This window comes from Asparagus officinalis, chromosome 2 (assembly GCF_001876935.1).
Source record: "Asparagus officinalis chromosome 2, Aspof.V1, whole genome shotgun sequence".
NCBI classification, from domain to species: Eukaryota; Viridiplantae; Streptophyta; class Magnoliopsida; order Asparagales; family Asparagaceae; genus Asparagus; species Asparagus officinalis.
In genome coordinates, this window is record NC_033795.1 from 3,880,550 (window position 1) to 3,905,270 (window position 24,721).

A 24,721-nucleotide genomic window follows, 5' to 3' on the forward strand; every position below is an offset into this window, starting at 1 on the left:
TTTTACATGCACGTTCACGCCTCAACGCAGTTGCGTATGGTAAAAATCTATACGCCACCGATTAATATTTTACATTCGGAAATTTTGACATTTATCGGTTGCGAAAGCACGTTGGTCAATTTCCTAACAAAGCACATCGTCAATCAGAATCGCATGGGCATGAGTCACAAATCATTTTTTGTTAGTACGACTCCACAAGAAGCTACTACGTACAAATTCATGCGTTCAACTCCCCACATGTGAAACCAAGAAACCACAACAGCCGGCCCCGCGTTGGCTTTTCCCTCCTCCAGGATTTAGGGGCTCAAAGCATAGCCTTGTCCATAACAAACAAACAACCAATCATGTGCTCCTAGTCCTAGATGTTCAAAACTAAACCTTGACGTATATGATCATGCATTAATTCCTGTTGTACCGCATACCCACATGGTATCCATCGCTAAACGAGGTTAAAGCTTCGTAGTAATATGTTCCCATGACATGAATATCACGTGACATCGATGTGTTGCAAATGGATACGTTGAGTAAACATACATCGGCTCTGTTTGGCAAAACTAGCTGAAAGCTGCGAGATTATAACTGAAAGCTGTTAAGCTAGCTGAAAGCTGTGAAATTGTAACTGAAAGCTGATAGCTGTGTAGCTAGCTAATTGACTAGAGCTGTTTGGTAAAAGTAGCTGTACAGCTAGCTTAAATTTGTTAAATGACTAAAAAGGTCATGCAATATTATTGATATAAAATTAGAATTATTAGGGGAAAAAAAGAAAGAAAAAAAATTGGCAGCTCCTTCCCAAAGACAAATGCCACTTGAGATAGCTTTTCAAAAGCTAATTGCAAAAGACACAATCTCCAAAATAATCTCCTCTTATTTTTAGTCACCAAACGGCTCTACTAGCTTATTGACCAAGTTAATAAGACACAATCTCCTAGATAAGACACAATCTCTTGCTGCCAAACAGTGCCGTCCTCCGTACTTCAAGATTAGGCAACGAAGAGATAATTTTGTTGGGATCGAACATAAGGCAATCTAAATACTTAGCAAGTGACTAAGTACAAGAGGCACACGTACCCTCAATCAATTACAAAGTTATGAACCAGTAGCAAAAGGTTTTAAGATTCTATTCGTTTGTCATCAACGCCTCTCGTCCATTAACAAAATCAATTATGCATCCACCGCGCTTTGAGCACACATAAAGTCTATACAAAATATACCCACTCGCCTACACACGCACAAGCTGAGATATATACCCTCACCTTTCTATGTCGGCCCAAGTCGGACTCAAAAAGCCCAAAACAAAACTGACACAAACTCCCTCGCGAAATTGAATTAGTCCAGAAACAACCCCATTAAAGCATATCACCTTCTCCTCTCATTTTTATCACGTTTGCGTCTACGTCCCTTTCAAAGCTGTAATGCAACGGCACAATCCCCTTCATCCAAATCTATATAACAACGAGTTATGAGCACACAAAGAGATCGCCAACCCTCCCATCACTCCACATCTCTATAATTAATTAACCTCATGGATCTACTCCAAGACTGGCCGGAACCGATAACTCCGGTCCAATCGATTGCCGAGAGCGGGGCCCACGTGATCCCGGACCGTTACGCGGCCGTTGCCCGACTCTGTGACCGACTGCTCTGGGCGGCTGCTGAACATACCGGTCATAGACCTGGGAGGCTTGAATGAAGGCGTGATAGAGTGTCGAGCTACTATGAAGGCAATATCGGACGCGTGCAAGGAGTGGGGGTTCTTTCAGGTGATCAACCACGGCGTAAGTTTAGATTTGGTGGCGAAGATGAGGACGGTCTGGAGAGAGTTCTTCCATTTACCGGTGGAAGCGAAGAAGAAGCTCGCGAATTCGCCCAAGACTTACGAAGGGTACGGGAGCAGGCTCGGGGTCGAGAAGGGAGCCATTCTTGATTGGGGAGACTACTACTTCCTCCATGTACTTCCTGAACATGTCAAGAACTATGATAAATGGCCAGCAAATCCTGAATCCTGCAGGTACATACCAAACATATTTATCTTTTTCCAGTCTGTATCGTCGCAATGTAACTCACAAACGTAAACACAAAACTTTGAATGAATAAACAGGGAGATTACCGAGGAGTATGGGCGAGATGTGGTGAAATTGTGCGGGACGCTGATGAAAGTATTGTCGATAAGTCTGGGCTTGGATGTGGGATATCTGCAGAAGGCATTCGGAGGAGATGAAGTCGGAGCGTGCATTAGGGTGAACTATTACCCGAAATGCCCGCAGCCTGACCTCACCCTCGGCCTCTCTGCGCACTCTGACCCTGGCGTGCTCACAATAGTGCTCGCTGATGATCGAGTCAAGGGTCTCCAAGTTCGAAAGGGCAATGCTTGGGTGAATGTGCAGCCTGAACCTAACGCATTCATCGTCAATATCGGTGATCAGATGCAGGTACCCCGTGTATGTCTGTGTGCATGCGAATGTTCTCTCTCTCTCTCTCTCTCTCTCTCTCTCTCTCTCTCTCTCTCTCTCTCTTTTTTTTTTTCTTTTTTTCCCCCTTGTGTGTGTGTTCTCTCTCTCTCTCTCTCTCTCTCTCTCTCTCTCTCTCTCTCTCTCTCTCTCTTTTTCCTTCTCTTTTTGCCCCCCTCCCCCTTCATTGTCTGATATCAAAATCATATGGAACCTGTGTTGGGAGAGAAATCGGGCTCAATCTAGAGTTGATGAGTCTCTTAAACAGAAGTTAGGAATCAATTTTAACCTAAAAGCTATAGCTATCAAGTATTGACCCAAACTACTATTTCAACCCATCACTCTCTCTTATCTTATCCTACGTGGGACTATACTCACGTATTAATCACGTCAACAACATGTACTTCTACAAACAAAGTAAGAAGGGCATGGTGGTTGTAGGCACAACCTCAGAAATCAGAATGTCTACATGTATAAAAGCATCTCTTGTTCTTTTCTGCTCTAAGTTTGACCAATCCAATTATCGTAGTTTTTTTTCTTTATGCATTAGTTTAAGTTTGGGTTTTTTTTTTACTTTGAAAAAGGAGGTAACCCGGGTAAGTTCTTTAGGATAAGTCAAGAAATTGGACAACTCCATAAATTTCAAAGCACGTGCTCCTTCTGTTCTATTCTCCCCTCGCAGATCCCCAGGCCTAACTTTTAGGGGCCTCAAAGCCTATACTAGTAGAATACAAAGCACAACTATAGGGCACTGGCTATAATACAAAGTAGGCAGAGTTGACACTAGTATAAAATGATTTCTTCCACTGCCCACATGCTAACTGAGCCCACCCACCGCTAAAATTAATATATAATATAATTGTCAAACATGATTGAAGCTAATCACACGTAGATTGCACTTTTTTTAAAAGGATTGAGTGGTGTGCTACTTTACGGCATAATATTTATTCGCAATAACAAATTCTGCTTTAAATGCGTGTCGTGCGGAATATAAATCTAAATTCTGCTTTAAATGCGTGTCGTGCGGAATATAAACCTGGATTGCTCTGATAACATCTTTCTTAAGATAGATGTTATGCTCTTTTAGTTGCTAGCTTTGTATAACTGATGGATTCCTAATGTTGACGTCAGGTGCTTAGCAATGCGATATACAAGAGCGTCCGTAGCATAGGGTGATGGCCAGACGCATACGGCGGAGAGATTCTGCGTCGTTTTGTTCTACAACCCGAGAAGCGATCTCCCGCTGTTCCCGGCTCGAGAGCTTGTGACCACCGAAAGGCCTCAGCTCTACCAGCCCATGACCTTCAATGAGTACAGGCTTTACATCAGGAAGAGAGGGCCCAAGGGGAAAACACAAGTCGAGTCCCTCAAGGCCATCGATGTATAGTTTTGGCTAGCTAGCGTTGGCCCCTCGTCGTTGTACATTTATAATCCAAGGATTATTTTTGCGTATTCGCAGCGTCGAGTTTCACATTCCTGTTCTGAATTTCCCTAAGACGACTCGAACCACCCGTGTTGAAGTTTGGATATGGTCGGTTTGCTGTGAGAACAGTGAGATATAAATAACATCATTGCTCATGTCAGTGCTTTGCGGTGTCCGATTGTACTTCTTACTTGTCAATGTGGTAGTTATGCTATTTGTGTCAGGGGTGGCACTAAGGGCACACCCTCAACCACACCTCCAACCACACCCCCTCTCTCATTTGCTACAGTACACCGGGACCCACATGAGATTTTAAAATTTTAAAATCTCATGTGGGTCCCGGTGTACTGTAGCAAATGAGAGAGGGGGGTGTGGTTGGATGTGTGATTGGGGGTGTGCCCCTATCATTTTTCTTGTGTCAGGATAAGGGAAGTTGCATGAGGGGGCCCACCGAAGCCACACTAGGAAATGGAGAAAACAGAAAAAAAATTCTAAATAAACTCATTCATATTTTTTTTCCCTTAAAATAGACCCTATTTTATCTTAATCCGGTTCTTAAATAGTCAGGATTGCCAACCCTGACTATTTTAGGAAGTTGTAAACCCCCAATTATAACCCTAAACCATAACATTTTATGTACTAAATAGTCGGGGTTGGTAACCCCGACTATTTAGAAACCGGATTAAGACAAAATAGATCTATTTTTGTAAATAAAACTCAAGAGGTCTATTTTTAGAAAAAAAATTATGAATGGGTTTGTTTAGAAAAATTATTCGGAGAAAATAATAAGAGCACGCGTTTGCATCGTCGTGGGTGGAAAAGGTTGGTCCAGTTCATGACTATTGAAGCTATACCACAGCTATAACTAACGGTGTCTGCTACAGAGGAAAACAGTAGCGCACGTGGGGGAAAATGAAATTAAAAGGAAATTGGCATCTTGCTTCATCTTCATTGGCCTCGTCTCAAAAGTTTGATTTAATAAACAGTGATGTGATAGGCACCCTTTGAACCCGGTGCCTTTGTTTTACTTATTCCTTGTAAGTGTGCATTTTATGAGTGATAAACGTCCAAGTTATTGTTATGCGCGGCGGAACAAACACAAACACCGAGAGAGAAAGCTAAAACAATCTAAAACAACGGCACTAATTCAAACACAAAAGTTTAACGTGGTTCGGCAAATTACCTACGTCCACAGGACAAAAAGGGATGTGTTTCCACTACAGAGAAAGAGAGTACAAAGTAGAGATTACAAGATCACTCAACTAACCTCTTAAACAAATCTCTCAAATCTCTCAAACTAAACCCTCAAACAAATTGCTCAGAAAGATCTCTCTTTTCTGTGCTCAAAATCACCTTCAAGCTACCCAATCAATCGATAGAAAATCCTAAAAACGTGGCTTTATTTATCACAAAATACAATCCCAAACAGATTAGGATTCTAAAAACGAGTCTGTCACACCCTGGTGTGGCACACACCACACCCATGATAAACATGACAGATTCTGCCACATCATGGTATGACAGACACCACATCCATGACAAACAGGGCAGATTCTGTCACACCCTGCCACCTGGGTGTGGCAGACACCACACTAAGGTGTGGTGGAGTCTGTCTTGCTTATTTTTCACGTTTTTCTTAATTCTTTTCCTTAATTCCTTCGTCGTTTTCTCGATTCTCCACCTCGACGAAGTTTTTCCAAAAACTGAGCCAACATCAACCAAATCAAACGTCTCACTTGTTGCGTCCAGTACGAAGTGGAACAAAACCACGACAACGAACTCAATCCACAACAAGTCGAGATCCAAACGAAAATGTGAACACTCTCCAAATATCGGTATCAACTCACCAACCCGGCTGCATCAAATTGACTGCCTACGTACCCCTTCTCCCAAGGGATCAAGCCGTCCGTAGTTCATCAAATGGCCTCCAAAGGTCCTCAATCAAATAGAAAAGTTTGCAACTCTTTACCAATATTACCAACGAATCTGCAACTGATGACGCTCCCAACGGTCTCAAAGTGAAACAAATCAAACACCTCCACCTGAGGTAAACCAATGGTCGTATCCAAATCATATCCACCAGCTGCATTCGAATCAACCAACTCATCATTTGCACCCAAATCCAAATGATCCCCTAACTGTGTCACCTCAACTGGAATCTCAAACGATGCAATATGATTTGGAGTATGTGGAGTAATTTCCATCCAATGTGGAGTAGTATCACTCTCCACCCGCTACGATACATCTAAGGTCTGTCCAAAACTCTCCACCTACTGAGAGTCAATTAGCTCCCTCATCGAAGCCTCAAGCGGAGTGATACTACCAGACCAAACATCCAATTGAGTTTTACCTCCAATCGCAGCAGTCGACAACCTATGACTAAGATGACCCAAATATGTCAAAGCCTCAACACCAAAATCAATGCTCGACATCAAACGTCGGTCCTCCTCCAGTAAGGAACAACTCACCAAATCTGTCATCTCATCTTGTTGTCCCATGATTTCCTTTCCACCAAAGTGTCTCAAAATGTCGTGAGCTCGGCTCGAATGCAAAAACAGGTCCCTCTTGTACCTCAAAATCAGAATGAAGTACCTTCACCTTTCTGCCAATCTCATACTTCTTCAATCTGTTGGAGACTACTAGGACTTTATCCAAAGGGGATTTGGTTGCAACCCAAACACGCCTAGAACAGCCACCAACAAAGAAAATCAAACATCTATTACCTCCCAATGATTCCTCCTTGGAAGGCCCCCAAACATCCGTGTGAACTCCACCTAAAAGACCCTTAGTGCGGTGAATAGAGATGTCAAACTTCACATCGGTCTTCTTGCTCACATCAAAGCACTAGACTTCAAATTACATGTCTGTGCACCCATCTCCAAATCAATACTGGAATGACTAAGCTCCAAATGCCGTAGTCTAGTCGAATTAACAGAAGTCGCCAACCCTCTACCTGTCACCGAACTTCCAATCAAATGGTACATGTTATTCCTCCTGACGCCCTTCATCACAATCAAAGAGTCTTCCACGATCTCGAGAACTATGTCCTCAACACGAACCTTCAGATCCTCTCCAACCATAGCTCCAATTGAGATCAAGTTCTTCCTCAATGAAGGAACATATCTCACACCATATAACTCCCTAACTGTCCCGTCAAACATCTTGATGCGAATTCTTCCTATCCCAAGGATCTGGCATGCACGGTTGTCACCCATGTACACCACACCACTATCCAGTTTTTCAAAACTAAAAACTCATTCATTTCTAGGGCACACATGATAGGTCGCACCATTATCCAACATCCACTCGAATTCCTCTGAATAGCTACCTGTAGGACTGATAGAAAGCGAATAAATAGAAGTATCAGAAATATTATCATCCGATATAACGATGTTTGCTTCTGATGATGGTTGCTTCCCTTTCCCTTCTGCTTATTCTTTATCCATTCGTCGAGCTTTGGACAATCTTTTTTCCAATGACTAGTCTTCTTGCATCAAGCACACTGATCTTTTCCAACTGTAGGATGCCCTACTCTAGACTGTGACTTCCAATTCTTTCGGTTTGAATTCTTCCCTCTTGCGACCAACGCCTCCGCTACTATGCCACTTGTAGACTCCTTATCTTTCTTTCGAATCTAATAATTCACAAGTACAGCGGTGACCTCACTATACAAAAGAGATGTCTTCCCATTGATAAGAGTAAGGACAAAAGTCTCATATTCCTTGTTAGGCAAGGAACTCAACAACAATGTCTTGTCCTCATCTTCAATCATAACATCTACATTCGTCAAATCCGCAAGAAGCTTCGTGTAGTGGTTCATGTGATCACCAATGGAGGTTCATTTCTTCAATTGGAAGCGATAAAACCTCCTCTTCAAATGCAAGCGACTCTCCACACTCTTAGTCAAATAATTGCTCTCAAGGATCTCCCAAATCTTCTTAGCTGAAGTCTCATTGATCACATCATACTTTAAATCTTGAGTCAAACAAGACATAATCACATCATACGCCGTTCGATTCATCTTCTTTCAAACCCTCTCATTAATATCATCTGGCTCGCCATCCAATTCTAAAGTATCTTTCAAATTTTACTCGTTGAGCGCATCCAAAACTTCACATCGCCAAAGTCCAAAATTGTTAGTGTCATTAAACTTCTCCACGTCTATCTTCATAGAGTGAATATTCAAACTTTGGACGGTCTTCACACCTAAAATACCCTCCACAACTCCTTCTTTCCGGGTCATAATTCCTCAAAGCACCAACAACCAAAGCAGAACAAACGAAGAATAGATCCAAAACTGAGAAAAGATAAAATTTTTACCAAAAAAATCTCACATTTAACTCCAAACGAAGCCCTAGCCGAACTTCCAAAGTGATCTACTCCTCCAAATAGCCCAAGCGTAACATGAGCTCTGATACCACTTGTTGTGCGCGGCGGAACAAACACAAACGCCGAGAGAGAAAGCCAAAACAATCCAAAATAACAGTACCAACTCAAACACAAAAGTTTAACATGGTTCGACAAATTGCCTACGTCCACGAGGCAAAAAGGAATGTGTTTTCACTCTAGAGAAAGAGAGTACAAAGTAGAGATTACAAGATCACTCAACTAACCTCTCAAACAAATCTCTCAAACACAAAGTAGAGATTACAAGATCACTCAACTAACCTCTCAAACAAATCTCTCAAACTAAACCCTCAAACAAATTGCTCAGAAAGATCTCTCTTTTCTGTGCTCAAAATCACCTTCAAGCTACCCAATCAATCAATTGAAAACCCTAAAAAACGTGGCTCTATTTATAACAAAACACAATCCTAAACAGATTAGAATTTTAAAAACGAGTCTGACATATCCTGGTGTGACACATATCACACCTATGGTAAACAGGGCAAATTCTGTCACATCAGGGTATGGCATACATCATACCCATGGCAAACATGACAGATTCTGTCACATCCTGTCACCTGGGTGTGGCAGACACCACATCAGAGTGCGATGGAGTCTGTCTTGCTTATTTTTCACGTTTTTCTTAATTCTTTTCCTCAATTCCTTCGCCGTTTTCACAGTTATTAGCAAGGGGAGGACGGTGAAGGCAATTAAAAAGGATATGGTATGTATTCATGTAACACAGAAGTTTCATTCATTAGTAAAACCAGGGGCGTAGCTAGGGCAGTCTTGCTCTGGGCAGCTGCCCAGGGCAAGAAACTGCCCCACTTCACCTCCCCCTCCCGCCTCCCCTCGCTTTTCTTCTTCTCTGGCCACTGGGCAGCTGCCCAGGGCAAGAAACTGCCCCACTTCACCTCCCCCTCCCGCCTCCCCTCGCTTTTCTTCTTCTCTGGCCACTTCACCTCCCTCTCCCGCAGATCCAACCTTCTCTTCCTCCTCTTCCAGGACCTCCATCTCAACAATCCCTAACCCTCCTCCCTCTCCCGCCCCTCCCTCCTCTCCCTCACCGAGCTCCTCTCCCTTCTCCGTCGCTTCAAGTCCATCACCGCCGACCATCTTTATTTTTCGCCCAGGGCAAAAAATATTTCTGGCTACGCCACTGAGTAAAACATATCGAATAAAATGATAGCATGAGTTTAAGCTTAAGTACTTACTAACATAAAGCAAGAAAGTTTGAACATTATGATTATCTGGTAGCATCATATAAATTAAGTAGATGAGAGAGAAAAGGAAATGAAAACACAAACTACCAAAGGAACATGAACGTTTCTAAAAAATTCACAAGCCTTGGAGAGCCTATTAGAAGAATACCCGAAATATTTTTCCCGATCTTTATAATTCATCTCCTAAAATTTACCTAAAAAATCAATCTCTCAAGATCTATCTGAAATTTTCAAAAAGAAAAAGCCTATAATTGAAATCCACTCGTCATCGAAGAGAAGTAATAATGAGAGATAGATTATCAATTTCTATTTCTCTTTTGTTATTCTCTTCTTCATCTTATCTTCATAAGATTTTCTGTATCTTCATAAAGCTACATATGAACCCTACATATAAGATTAGACTAGCCTTCTAGATTTTAATTTCAAGCAGTTCATAGCTGTTCAAAACTCTATCCATAACAATTAAAGATAGAATAGAAATGTTCAAAAATGTCACCCATACAATTAAGGGTATAATAGAATTTGTATTGCATATAAACCTATTCTAATGACATTAGTGAGACCAACCGGTCCCGTATCGAGAACCAATTATTAATCAAATTAATAATTTTAATTTAACAATCAAATCTCTATCCGATCAACTATTCATAAAAGCTCTTTCATAATATGGGATTTGCATTCAGTCCTCTCCAATATCATTTATTTTAGGCAACTCTTTTGAGTAGGACAATTAACCTATTTGCTCATGCCTAAATTGTAATTTTCATGAACATAAATAAAAATTATTTTGAAACATCAAAATATTTTATTTTTTATAAGAACATAAATTTTAAAAAATATTTTCCAAAACCCCACCGACTGGAATTTTATAACTTTATGGAAATGCATAATAAATTAACTCATCATAATGAGCATATTGGATCATATCTAGATATCCATCATTTTCCTAAATGAAATCTAAAAACCCAATATTTCGAGTTGTATAGTGCTTGCTAAATAAGCTTAACCATCATATCAAAGCATACTAAATTATCAAATCGATAATGGTAATATCATTAAATCAAAGGGACCATATAACAATTTGAATTCTTCATCTCCTATGCTAGAAAATTCAAATATGGTCTAGTGCTACACACATCATAATGTGTGCTTATGATATACACCCGGGGGAATGCCCATTCTAGGTGGTTGAGACCCACCACCACATCTCACATATCAGTATCATGCATAATAACCTGTTATAATAAAGTTATCTTTTACTAATTATAAGTTAAGCACTAAGTTAGATCACATCTCTAAGCAAGTGATCATCACAGTGCATGATCTAACAAAATAATTTCTAAGGATACTATAACAATTATAGAAATAATACTCAAATTATTGTTCAATAATAAAATCTTTATTAATATTCAAAAATATAACATAAAATGTATTGGATGTTCAAGAGCATATTATTGCTATTCCAGCATGACCACACCTAATTCATTCCAAAGGTCATGTTTTCATGTATGCATTATTATTTAATATAACACGGTTTCAATAATAAAGTTTTCTAACAATACTGCTATATGGTTTTATATGTATATGTATGTATATGTATATGAGAAACCATATACCAGTCCTGTTAGAAAACTTTATTACTGATACACACACACACATATGTGTGTGTGTGTGTGTGTTTTTTTCTGCATGTACATGCATACATACAATACGTACCTACGTACACACACATACATACATACATCGTACGTACATACACACATACATCGTATGTACACACACACATACACACAACACACACACATACATACATACATGCACACAACACATACACACATACATATACACACACAGAGACATACATACATACATTTGTGTGTGTGTGTGTATTTGATTTTTTTTCCCGGGTGGGTGGTGTAATTATAATTGAGAAACCTACGAGGTTGAGCTCAACACAGTGAGCAAATCTATCTCCACCAAATAAATCAAACAGGGGCCTAGTGTATGCACAACAGCCATGCATGATGCATTCTAATATTTCTGATAAATTTCATCAACAGTATGCATGACTTTACCAACACTAGATTCCAATAAGTTTTAAAAACCTTGGCATTATGTTAAGTGTCTACAGGACAAACTCCAAGCATGCATCACCATATGTTCTGTAGAGACAAACACGGATGTGCAATCACCTCACAAAAAAGGCAAGGATTAATCGTGGTTCGGCAAGATGCCTACGTCCACAACCGGCGAGATCGACAATCCACTATTTATCAAGAGGTTACAACGAAGACGGAGAAGATTAGAAACCCTAATCTCTCTCCCTTGCAAAGCCAAAACAAATATCACAATTTCTTGTCAAAGATACATAGAGAAACCCTAGACAATCTTTATTTATAGCCTCCCTCAAAGTTGAGTCCAACTAGCCAAACAACTCCCCAATCCGAATCCAAACAGGACTTGAAACGCATCCAAATCATGTGAAACCCATCGGTGTGTTCAAACTATGTAGTCGACAGAGAGGTCTGGCAATTTGTGGCTCAATATGAGCCACCGGTGAGTGGTTTTCAATACAACCAACTTCACATGTTCCTCATCATTTCAGCACAAAAGAACCAGAATCCACAATTATTGGGTCCATGAAGAAATCTTTTCGGGCAAATTCTGCCTCCACATGAGTTCATCTAGGATCACCCAACAATTTCTGCTCAGTTGATCAACAACTTTTTAGTTGGTAACCTAAGACATAGTCACTGATTACATAAGTGGTGACTGTTATTAATGACATCAAATATTTCCTGCCTATATTTAGTGCCATGAAACCTGATTACCGATAGTAAAAATTTGGTCACCCACTTGCAGTATGATAATTTGAAAACATTAACCGTGGCAATAAGAATAGTTTAGGGTCCTTTTAGCGCACATTTTCAGTTGACAACCTTGTTGATCCTATCGAAACGGCATTCTTGCTTCTATCGCTGGCTAATAATAATATTCTGAAAGGTCAGACTTTTCTAAGCTTTAATCTTAGGGTACATTTCCAACAATTGCAAGGAAATAAACTTGCACGTGAATGAAAATGGGGTTGGTTAAGTAAGTGATTAAGATGTTAAACTTCCCTGATAATGACAATGTCTGACCAGTGGTTGGAGCAGGTCCACAATGGATATTACATAATTACGCTCACTAATTATATGTACCAAAACATGAAATGAATATTACATAATTAGCTTACTCTTTAAAGCACGTGTGAAAAATAGAATGTAATTTGTTCAAGCTAACCTTTACATCGTGACATCGGATATTTTACATGTTCACGTTTTGAGTAGCGCACTTTCAACACTTTCATCAGACGGAATAACGCTAAAGGAGACTTTAGTAATGGGGGCATAAGTCTTGGTGTGCTTAATAAGAGATTCTATTGCTTGCTTGGATAAGAATAAGAGAAGAATTCAAGAAGGCACTTCATCGCGATGAATATTAACTTCACCCCCAACTAGAAGAATGTATGAGCTTCACTTTCAATAATAAAGCTTCACTGATAAATACACCCTATATCAATCATACAACTAATAATGCTAGCGTGAATGTTAGGCACTAAGATATCTGCCTAGCTGGTGATAATAGAAATCTTGATCAAAGCATCCAATTTGAATGAACCTAGCCTACGGGGTGCTCGGCGTATGGGGAAAGTTTCCAAGAACACCTAGGGAAATCTAATTGTTTTCGGATTTTTTGTCCTTTTTTCTGCCAAACAGATGAAAGTTTAATAACATATCTCATCTTCTAGTATTCGATATACCAAAAGAAGAAACTACCGTGGGACTCGAAACTTTCCGTAGGCTCCCTAGAGAATCCGCATTTTCTTTCTTTTCTCCAAAGTTAAATATGCCAAACACACCTCAATTGCCAAAGGAGGATCACGAGAGGAAAGGGTTTCAACTGCTCAAAAATGCGACAAGACTTCTCTATCAACGGTATCAACCTCTCCGGATCCTGTAATACTAAACACACGGCCACTGGGTTTGAATGGTGAAGTAGCTAAGAGCACATGTAAGAGGACAAGGGGTCACCGCTGCATTGAAAATTCTAATAGCCCATGTGCTGAGGATGGGCAAACACATGGCCGGCAACTAGAGAAATCCTCTACTCTCCATGATTCATGGCCAACAAAGATGGTAGATAAATAGAACCATCCACCAATCATTGTCACAAAATGAGGCGTACGCGTCCCATCTCTTATCTAACATAAATAAATCATTCATTCATTCATTTGGCAGATAATCCATTTGAAGTATAAACCAACAGCTCCTGTCAGCCTCACCACTATGGTAAACTCCTCTAACTTAATTAGTAGTCTGTTGATGGTTGCAAACATTTTCAATGAATTTAAAGGATAATGATGTGGTTTAAGCCTTAAACTTCCTTTTCGTTCTCTTAATTAATCAAACGTCAGTTTGTATGATGTTGAGGGTTACACCTTATGTCAAGGGCCTATAACAAAAACAAAGTTGAACGTTGTTTATGCAGTACCATAGAACTGGGATTCCTTTCTTTTCTAGAAAAGAGTTTCCACCTTAGTACTGTGAATTGGAAAAGTAAGGCCAGTGTCCTTAGCTTAGATAAGTTTTTATATTAACTAATTATTTTTCAATTGTCAGATAACCACTTTAACCGAAAGCACAATAACGTAATCAAGAAATATTCACTTCTCACCTTAACTTTCGGCCTGACTTTCGAGGTTTTGGGTCCAATGTCTGTTGGATTTACCATGTTGAGAAAGCTCTATGCCAAATATACAAGCTGGTTCTTTTATTGACTGACAATATGTATCAAGTACTTTTTACACTGACCAGAGGATTTAATTATAAGTTGAACCTAAAATGCAAACCAAAAGTGCTTCAAATTTAAGATCAGGAGCACTCTTTTTCAATGCCCCTCTTGAATGAGGATCAAGTTTCACCGATAAGGTAATATACAATCGTGAAAACGTATTCAAAGTTTTTGATTCCTTTTGATTACTCAAACCAAAAAAAAAGCTTGCTTAAAATATATAAAAAGGCCATTCGCAGGTGTTTCTCTTTTTTCTACTTGAACAGAGTAAACTAAAGCAATAAGAAAATATTTATTTTAAAAAAAACAACTGATTCTATAGCATTAGAAATATACATTGTCAACTTGAGGTAGTGAGCACCTTTAAAAAAGAATGATGATATCGTGGGAACAACTAAATAGTGATTAATAATAAGTAGGCCCTTAGTAGAATATATTTATAGGTCTATCAGCAAACTGAGCATGATGCATTATTGAAAAGGAAATTTACAAGGTAAAAGCAGAGGTTAGAGATGTACTGGTTCTGCTAACTGGAATTTCTTTACCGGTGTAATTCCTAGAGGGCCACCAAAGAAGCTAAGTGGACAGGGCTTCAGGCTTTAGATTTGTTGTCGAGAGATGAACCCCCGTAAATAAAAAAGGGTTTTCTGTAGTCTCCATGCCTACACAAAAGTTAATTATCATGTAAATATTTCTACTAGAATGTGAGCTGGTAAGACGATAACAATCTGGACATAATGCGATGCCGCAACACAAATTGGGTAGCCGAAAATTACTGATGAAGAACTAAACATGAATGGCATATATAAGTTTTAGCAACATACAAAGCAACTGAATTGTGTGAAAAACAAATTTTTTTCGAACCTATCTCATCTTGCGGTTACTCTTCGATGCAGTGTGAAATTTCTGCAGTATTTAACTGCACAAGGATTAGGAAAGAAAAATTACCAATTTCCTGTTTTGAAGCTTATCCATCTCTGTCATCAGGTCTGAGGAGCTGATCAGTTCCACTTGTAAAGTAGGGACTGCAGATACTCATGCTATCAAACAGTGGGCCTTGTATTGGTGATTGTCTTTCTTATCCACTGGGAGACCAGCTAGGATAGAGTCTAATCCAACCGCATCAGTTATATCCAGACACCATGTTTCCTCCTCAAATCTTATCACAAATCTTATTACTGCTACAATTGTGAGCTGCCGTATAAACAATGAAGCAAAAAACTTTTAAATATCAAACACATAAAAAGTCATACACAGTCAAAAGCATTTCAAATTCAATTGATAGATAGACGACGGGCAGATCATCAACAGCTCGAATGTGGAGAAAGATTGGATTTCAGGGGAAAACATGAATAGCGGCCATTTCACTCATATTCATCTTGGAAAATAAAGCAAGTGCAGATAGGCAGAGACATTTTGTAAAACAATACAATGCACAGTATACAGTAAGACTGCTTATGAAAGACCGACCGAAACAGTACGTTGCAAGGTAAAATACACATTGTGCCTGCTGGTACATACTGAAGTTAATGATTTGATATTTAACGTAGCAAAAAAAATACAACATAAAAAACATCCATTTACCATATGCTTCAATAGTTAATTATATTCGAGACTCAACAAGTGAAGATCTAGAAGAACAGTGTGATATACCAAAGTCCAGTCTTGGCCTCTTATAAGCCTCAGATCCTGAGTGTTCTGATTTATTTTTCAACTTCAAATTTCTCGAATGAGATTTCCTTTGTAGGCATGAATTACTGTTGAACCTTTCAGAAATTACTTCTGAATCAGAACCATAATTCCATGAATTAGAATCAGAAAGATCACTGAGTGGAGGTACTGCCATCGAAAGTGGCCAGTCTCTTCTGTAGTTATTGCTAAAATCATTTTGTTCCTCCAAAAGTTTGTCAAGATATCTTCCTTGCAGTTCAATTCTGATCTTCAAACATCTCTGAGCCTGTCAATATATCATCACCTTTAGGGAATTTTGAATTTATAATTAAGTTGGCAGATTCATCATTCTTTTTCTCTAGGGAAGGGACAAGATCTTTAAAGGAAGAACAAAGACATAATTGGCATCTCTCTTCTTTATTTTACTCTGTGTTTGTGTGTGTGTCATCAGATATAAGCAAAAGGAACCAGCAAATTTATATAATGTGTCATACTTTTCTACTACTCCATTTGAAAATAGCTATCTGCTTATGAATGGAAGATGGATTTAGAGATTATACTTTGACTAGCTTAAAATTTTGTAACCTCATTTTAACCCCAGGTGATCTCTAAATCCCCTTAGCTTTCATATTGCGTTATGGCTAAAGTCATGTTTCAAGCTTCAGAATGCTATTCATTCTAGTCAGTTGACGGTCAAAACTGTTTATAAACTCTTCTTATCTTTCAGGTAACTGCTAAACTGTGGTGCTAGAAATGTCAAAAGCAAATGTTTTTCTTCCTAGTGAGAAGTATAAATCCACAAGGTTGAAAGGAAATATTAACTCTCTTCTATCCCAAAAGCTTTTATACAAACCCGTATTATATTAACAGTGAATTGCCACTCATATAACCGAAAATTCTGTATAAAATTAATATCTACCCCTTATTTTCTCCCTGGCTCCATTAAAAATGTAGCTGGTCTTGGATGGGATCGTTCTACCTATATCTCACCTACATTTTATACAAACAATATCTTTCAGCTGAAGATATTGTTATTGTTTATATAGAATGTTGTACTTTACATAGTCACATGATACCAGCATGATATGACATTACTATGATAATAGACACTTTAACCTCAACAAAAAAATGAGTTACTGCATTTAGGTATGTACATATGGCCACAACTCAGTAAATCCTCAAAACTTAGGCCATGGTACGTCATAATGAAACAGGAATAAAAAAAATATTTCTATTTTTTTATCAGAAACCAAAAAACTTTAATTTTTATAGATGGCCTATTATAAATGCCCTATCATACATGAACGACCCAATATTCCTCCAAAGGCCACTCAGTGTTCCCACAAAAGGCCACTTATAGTACATGAAAATACCCTTTAACAGAACCTGAATGAATCTTGTGAACCTCTACAAGTTGGGAAAACATTAGATAAACTACCTTGTTTGTGTGTGTGCATGTGCGTGCGCGAGCGCGTGCTCTCCCTCATTTTCTTCCTCGGAGTTTATGCACATCACCTTGTGTCATTGCTTATGAGTTCTAACATTGACACAATAATAAAATACACAAGATGTTGTGATGACAGCCTTGAAGAAAAAAATTGCACCTAATCGAAAGGTGTAGTTTATCAGTTATAATTTTACACGAGTGAACAACTGGCATAAAATATATGTATCGCTTATTAAAATACGTCAAAAGGAGAAGTTTACATCAAGTTGATTATGTGATTTCCGATGAGCTTCCATATTCATGCGTAAGGCATCACTTATTTGAAGTCGACTGCAAGAAGCGTAAAAAAGACATTAGGCAAGATTGTGAAAGGTGACTTCAATCGTGTCATAAAATTCAATATGCCCACCAACATAAATGCGAAGCTTGTTTGTTTCAGGCAACAATAAAGAAGAGTCAGCAAACATTTACACCGTTTCATTGATAAAGAACAACATAAGTTTCATAGCTTCTAAAAAAGTGAGAACAAAAGCCAAATATACTGCAAGACATTTTCCATATATTGATTTTATAGAATAAAATCAAGGAACACCCATGTCAAAAACAAGGACCAGGGTGTTGTGCTCATAAAGTGATAAAACTATCATAAAAATAAGACTAATTGGTTCCAATATGAACAAAGTAAAGAAGCTCCCACTGAAAGATACATAAAAATGCATTTGTTTCCTGTATTTCTCTGGAAACCTGATGTTATTATAGGATATAAGCTAAAGACTGTAGTATGATATTATTTACCCTGGTATTAGGTTTATTCATTTGGCACCCCATAGACTGAAGTTACAGAATTGTTTCTTTAGTCCCTTAGTTACATATTCATAAGCTCTAACTGTCCACCTACATTGTGTAGCCATCAAAACCCTTTTGATTTTGAATCTAGTTTAAACATCATACTCCCTTTAAAAGCACGAGTTCAGGAAAATCTTTCGGTAGACAAAAAAACCCTTTGAATTCAAATATTATTCCATTAAGTTAAGAGTAAGTTGATAAATTGATGAATTCTTATTGGATATACATAGTATGAAGATAAGGATACAGTTTAATTTAAAATGTAAATCTAAATAAAATTATTAAATGCTAAATTTACAAATGTCTACAAAATGAAGGGCGTATATGTAAAAACTAAATAAATTAATGAGAAAAATAATGTCTACCCTAAAGATCAATCCCGAGAATAACGTAGACCTACAAATGTACATAATGTGGATGAGATATTTACAAAATCCACGAAACAAATTAAAGAGACAAAAGTCATTCTCAAAATTATAAAAAGGAAAAATTAAGGAAAACAAAAAATCATACTCTCTTTCAAAGCACGAGTTTAGGAAAAGCTTTCCATAGTCAAAATTACCCTGTACTATTTTAAATATTTAATTTAAGTTATAATCTATACTAATCATACTTATATCATATCCTAATACCCCATGAACTATCTATAGCTCAACAATTTAAATAAAATTAATAAAATATATGAAACATCTCTGTAGTATCAGTTTATTACATGAAATATTACAAAAAAAATAAAAAGTTTTAAAATTAGACAAAACACTCTCAAAAGTTTAAAATTATACAAAATAAAAAGCTAAAAATTTAGAACTTGGCAAAGAAAAGAATAATTGTGTGATATTCTTTTATTAAAATATATAAATATAACTTACAACTTAAGATTTACTATCCCTTTTTAGAATCTGAAAATAGTCAAGTTGATACTGGTAAAAATTAGTAATAATAACCGATTAAAAATATCCAGTTAAATAATAAAAAATTAAAAAATATATGATAGATTAAAAATTAATGTTATTATTCAAATTAAAGTAACTGCATATAATTTTACTAATATGTTAGAATAGCAAAAATACATAAGTATCATTAATTGATAGAAGACTAAATTGTAAAAAAACTGATAAAAGACTATAATATAATAGCTTAACATTAATTAATTATAATTTATAAATATTTATCTCTAATGGCAATAATAGTTATTAGGTAAAAATTTATAAAGATTTATGTATGGAGAACTATTAGAAAATTTAGAGATATCTTTTAAAAGAATCAAGCGGTTTTCATTTCAAATAGAATTCGGAACGTCCATGAATCACTTCAATTAACACTAACATAAGCTATATTTAGAGAAACAACGACTGAATATCCTCTGAAGAATATATTGAACAACTTTGTTCCCATCAAAGAAACATTCTTAATGAAAGATAAAATAAAAATTACTATGTCATGAGCGTAAGCAAAAAATATAAAATCACGCTTTTTTCTTATATAGTATCACGACCCTACGTGTGATTTTATTTAGGGGTATGACTACTAACGAATGATCAATTCTTAAAGACACGATCAATGATAATGATGTAATAGCACTATTAGAATTCAAGATCTCTAAATATGAAGGTAGTATATTTTATTAGCAAATTTCTCATTAAAGGCCACTAAATATAAAATTCACCTTATATGTCTTAAATTTTAGAGAAAATATGCATGTCATCGTAAATTGCATCAATAATATATATTAATCAAAAGATATAATTTACTAAAGAAATAAGAAAATAGTAAGTAAACCAAGCAAACATTTATATAACACAGTAAAGAAAAAATATTATATTTTAAAGCTAATATGCAACTCTCTTTTAGAGTAAGTTGTCAAGACAAAAGCATCTCCATTAAGTCTCCATATAAATGCAATAGAAATTCAAATTACTAATATATACAACCATTATAACATTCAAAAGAGGTATGATCTTAGAAAACCTACTCTAAAATTCATACAATTAAACCTAAGAATAATTTACTGATCTTAGAAAACCTACTCTAAAATTCATACAATTAAACCTAAGAATAATTTACCAATATACAGACACATTATCGCACCTTTACTACTCTAAAATTCATACAATTAAACCTAAGAATAATTTACCAATATACAGACACATTATCGCACCTTTAGAGAAATGATAACTACCATTTATAATAGAGTTGAGTAGTGGTTCTATGTTTACAAAGGTTGCAATAAGAAAGTGAATAGAGATGTTAATAATAAGTATCCAGATGATAAATATTATAGAATCACCGATGATTTAGTACCAAGGTTAAGTGATATCTCTTCTTCATGAAATAAATATATCAAAATTAAATATTAATATTATAATCTAAAGCAAATTGACAATAAAAACGTAATGTATTTAGTTCAAATCCTCATGAAAAATAACACAGACAGAGCAAATGTAACATTATGACACAGTAGAAATTCTTATTGGATGCACAATAGAAAAATTCATTACAGAGAAAAAAGGTAGCTCCTAACCTTATTTAAGTAATAAATTAAAAGCACAAAAAATTTTATATATGTGAAATTAACATTTATTCTTATTGAAATAGGAAAAAATTAAAGTCTGTATTGTCAGAAGTTTGTGTTGAACATAAGAAATATATTCAACTTCTTTGTGAATTTAGACGTGTATTGTCAGAAGTTTGTGTTGAACATAAGAAATATATTCAACTTCTTTGTGAATTTAGACGAGAAGACAAAAGATGAATGAGCCCAAGAAAAGATAACATGCTCCAGTCTCATATCACAATCGATGTAGACGATGAAGACACTGCTCTAGAATTGTCTAGGAAAAAGATAAAGATGAAGAATGATTGATCTCGACTTAATAAAAAATAAAATAGAAGCAACAAAAGATGATGTTTTGTGAATTGTTATAGAATAGTTTTATTTTTAGTAAAATTAGTAATCTTTAGAAGGGATTTTCATAAACTATTTTTAATGTTTTCATATGCATATGTGGATGTTTTTATCATATAAAATTATACTAGAATTAGCATTAATCTTCAGTTTATGATTTTTTTCATTAATTATTTCTGTCATTTTAGCCCATTTTAAATCAATCATCTTGGCTCGTTGACTTTATTATTTATCTTTCTTTTAATGTTATTTATTTTAAGTATTTTCACTTTCATAACACTATACTTTCTCATGTCAAGCTCGGTTTCATGCTGATACAAATGAAATAAAAATTTAATTTAGCTTTAGATTATATTTATCTTCTGCAATTCAACTATCAACATAAAAATTAAACTGGGTGTAGCCTATTCAAACAAACATCAAATGAATAAATAATTAAAGTGTAATCGATGAACAAATTTTAGTAAGAAAATAAACCAAAAAATACTTAATCAAAGTGAGCAAAAATTACCAAAGAGTAACCGAGAAACAAATTTTAGTAAGAAAATAAACCAAAAATACCTAATCATATTATTTAACCACATGCATTGCACGTGCATGAAATCTAGTAGTCTAAAAAGATAGAGTTATGTGGCTATCATAACTGGATTTTTATGCCATAGCACAGAAGACGAGAATAGTTGTGCAGAGATAAAATTCACTGGAGAGAACTTTATGAAAACAATGGGATAAATGCAGAAAAATATAAATTTACTTTCAAAATTATTCTCAGACTAATCTTTATGAGCTCCCTCCAAAACGTATGCATCATCACAAAAGAAAGGACACCAAATTTAACAAGCTATTTCCATCACACCACTCTAAGCAACAATCAAGTAGTTTCACAGGATAATGAACTGCCCATAGAAATATCCTTTCAAGAGCACGGGATTTTCTGCCTGTTACTCGTCCTTTTTTTTTCTTTCTTTTGTTTCTTCTGCCTGTATACTCTATTTGTCCCTTCACGATCCTCTTATATTAATGAAATATGTTTGTGCCTCACAAAGAACAATTCCAAATTATCTGTGCAAAAGCACATCAATTCTGAACTGTCACATGGATTCTGAACTGTGTGTATGTTTTTATTTATTTCTCCATTATTTTCTGTGAGACTTCAGGAAAGGAAGTAAAGAATGAACATAAAATCAAATAAAAAATCGTGAAGTGGAATGAAAAACAGCACATTATAAGCTAAAAGTGGTATATACACACGCAAAAAAAACTATACCCTACCTAAATCATCAAGAGTCAAGTACACAGTGAAATCAATATAGTACTGATAATAAAATCCGTTCAAACAGTTTGAGTTAACTCACGATGCAGAAGAGAAATTTCGTAAAATTTCTGAAGCCTTGGTTTCGAGCTTGCTTCCTGGTAGGAAAAAAGTGAAGAAAAGAATAAAAATCGGTAGTAGAAAGAAATACAACATACAATGTTCAAGATCTTCGACGTACTATCAGAAGACTCGAGAACAAAGTTTGACATCCTGTATTTCTGAAAAGAAACAAACAAAGGTCAAAATCTCAGCTTCCTTTCCTTTTATAAGACAAGATTAAATTCAATGACAAAATGTAAATCATGTTAAGTTCTTAATACTGACAACAGTGAGTGAAATACAATACAGTAATGAAGAGCACGGTATTTTTCGAAAGTTATTAGTGCATTATTCAGTACCTGCAAGTGGCTCTTAACATGAGTGATGGTTAGTCCAGGCATAGACATGAGCTTGAATATTCCTTTAGGCGTTGCCCCTGCAATTCATGATATAAAAAAAAAATCGATTCTTTTAAAAGGCGAAGCTTAAAGATTCTAAGATCGATTAGAAGAGCATATATATATGGCTAGACCTCTTCATGTACATGCCTGTTAATGCACACATATATGCATGTAAATAAACTTTAACTACCTGAACCTGTTTTCAAAATATTGACCTTAATGAAGTTGATGCCTCTTTAGAAATGATCTCAAATACTTGAAGGGCTTGTTTGGATTGAGGGGAATGAGGGTGAAAGGAAGTTAGGGGAACCATTCACCTCCATTCACCTTGTTTGGGAACACTTAGGAGGGGAATGAGGGTGAAAGGAAGTTAGGGGAACCATTCACCTCCATTCACCTTGTTTGGGAACACTTAGGAGGTGAAGTTAATTCACTTCACCTTGTTTGGGAACACTTAGGAGGTGAAGTTAATTCACCCTAGTTCCCCTTGGTTCACCCCCAAATCATTCTCCCTTTAAAAGAGGGAATACTAGAAAAACTTTTATTTTCCAAAAATACCCTTCATCTTTCATGAAATTAACCAATTTACGCTATGATCATAACTCCCAATCTTATTAAATTACATTAATTAAGTGTTTATACTATAGTATAGCTATTCTTAAGATTATTAAATAAATAAATCAATTATTATAATAGTATTAGATTATCAAGTGTATGATGTTTTAATATACTATAGGAATTAATATTTATGTAATAATGCAACTCCAATTAGATTATAATAGTACAAAATTATATTAAACATTAGATTTTTAATAGTATAAGATTATAATTAACATTTTTTAGTGCTTGTTAGCTACATATAACGTTTATATCTCATCTAGAGTGGTTTTAAATAAAAATTGAAATAGTTAATTATGTAACTCTAATTAAATTAATAATTTAATCGTTATATAATCAAATTGTTAACAATAACTTGGTGTTTATGTGCACTTATATAAAGGCATAGATAAAACGTTTTATTCGAACTTTAATAGGTTATAGAGCCAAAGATACACATACCAAGATAGAAAATAGTTCACACTTCTCTAATTCTACCTTAAGTGGTCCCCACAAAACTCAGGTATTTGAAGGAGTGAAAATTTGATGTTCTTCTAATGGAAACATTTCATAAAGAAGAAAATCAGCAATTTGGAAAACTTCTTTTCGTGCATTAACACTTTTGACAAGTGAGCTCCTCTTGATACATCCAACAAATTATCACAAACCCCTCCAACGTCCATCTGTTTAATTTCACTTCGTGTATAATCTCCTTCCTAGGTCCCCCTCTCCCACTCTTCACATAACAAATACTAGGTCAAATCAATCATACTCTCTTTAAAAGCACGAGTTCGGAAAATCTTTTGGTAGACAAAAAGACCTTGTGTCGAAAGTAGGAAAGTAGGAAATTCACCACAAATAAAGATCAAAACTTGTAAAAGAGTAAAGGAGACAAACACACCAAATTTAACGAGGTTCGGCAACGTGCCTACGTCCTCGGGAGCCACACCACACAATTCTTTTATTAATTGAAGAAGAAATACAAGCTCTTAAAGTAGGGTTTTATCTCTCTGAGATTCTCTCTCTTTTTCTGCTGTCAAAAGCTCTCTTTTTCGTGCTTATTTTCAACCCTAAAAACGTTTAAGGTATATATAGAGTCCTGATAGAAACAGAATCCAAATCTGTTTAGGAAACAGTCTCATTGCGTCGCGGTCGACCGTGGTAGTCGACAGCGCAGGTATCTCGGTC

General features: G+C 36.2%; 2 protein-coding genes across 8 annotated transcripts in view; one reads left to right on the forward strand and one right to left on the reverse strand.

Moving 5' to 3' along the window:
* Window positions 1,059-3,864, forward strand: LOC109829980 (probable 2-oxoglutarate-dependent dioxygenase At5g05600). Its single transcript, XM_020397093.1, is given in 6 exon segments — window positions 1,059-1,608; window positions 1,610-2,008; window positions 2,099-2,429; window positions 3,579-3,611; window positions 3,614-3,661; window positions 3,664-3,864. Coding segments are annotated over 6 exon segments (1,068 nt in total). The 5' UTR covers window positions 1,059-1,522; the 3' UTR covers window positions 3,835-3,864.
* Window positions 2,565-24,721, reverse strand: part of LOC109829981 (myb family transcription factor PHL7-like) — a 24,365-nt gene continuing 2,208 nt past the window's right edge. The window contains exons 2-8 of one of the 7 annotated variants that reach the window (XR_002244172.1): window positions 22,895-22,971; window positions 22,675-22,714; window positions 22,537-22,591; window positions 17,691-17,760; window positions 15,261-15,506; window positions 14,831-14,974; window positions 2,565-2,661 (exon numbers count right to left, since the gene is read on the reverse strand). Coding sequence is in view for 1 of the 7 variants with exons in the window: in XM_020397094.1 (XP_020252683.1) it covers window positions 15,916-16,269; window positions 17,691-17,760; window positions 22,537-22,591; window positions 22,675-22,714; window positions 22,895-22,971 (596 nt within the window). In the remaining 6 variants the exon portion in view is untranslated. Of the gene's footprint in view, window positions 2,662-9,330; window positions 9,416-11,374; window positions 14,975-15,260; window positions 15,507-15,790; window positions 16,270-17,690; window positions 17,761-22,536; window positions 22,592-22,674; window positions 22,715-22,894; window positions 22,972-24,721 lie in introns of those variants that run through there. The other 6 variants (XR_002244173.1, XR_002244171.1, XR_002244170.1 and 3 more) reach the window with 6 other exon arrangements.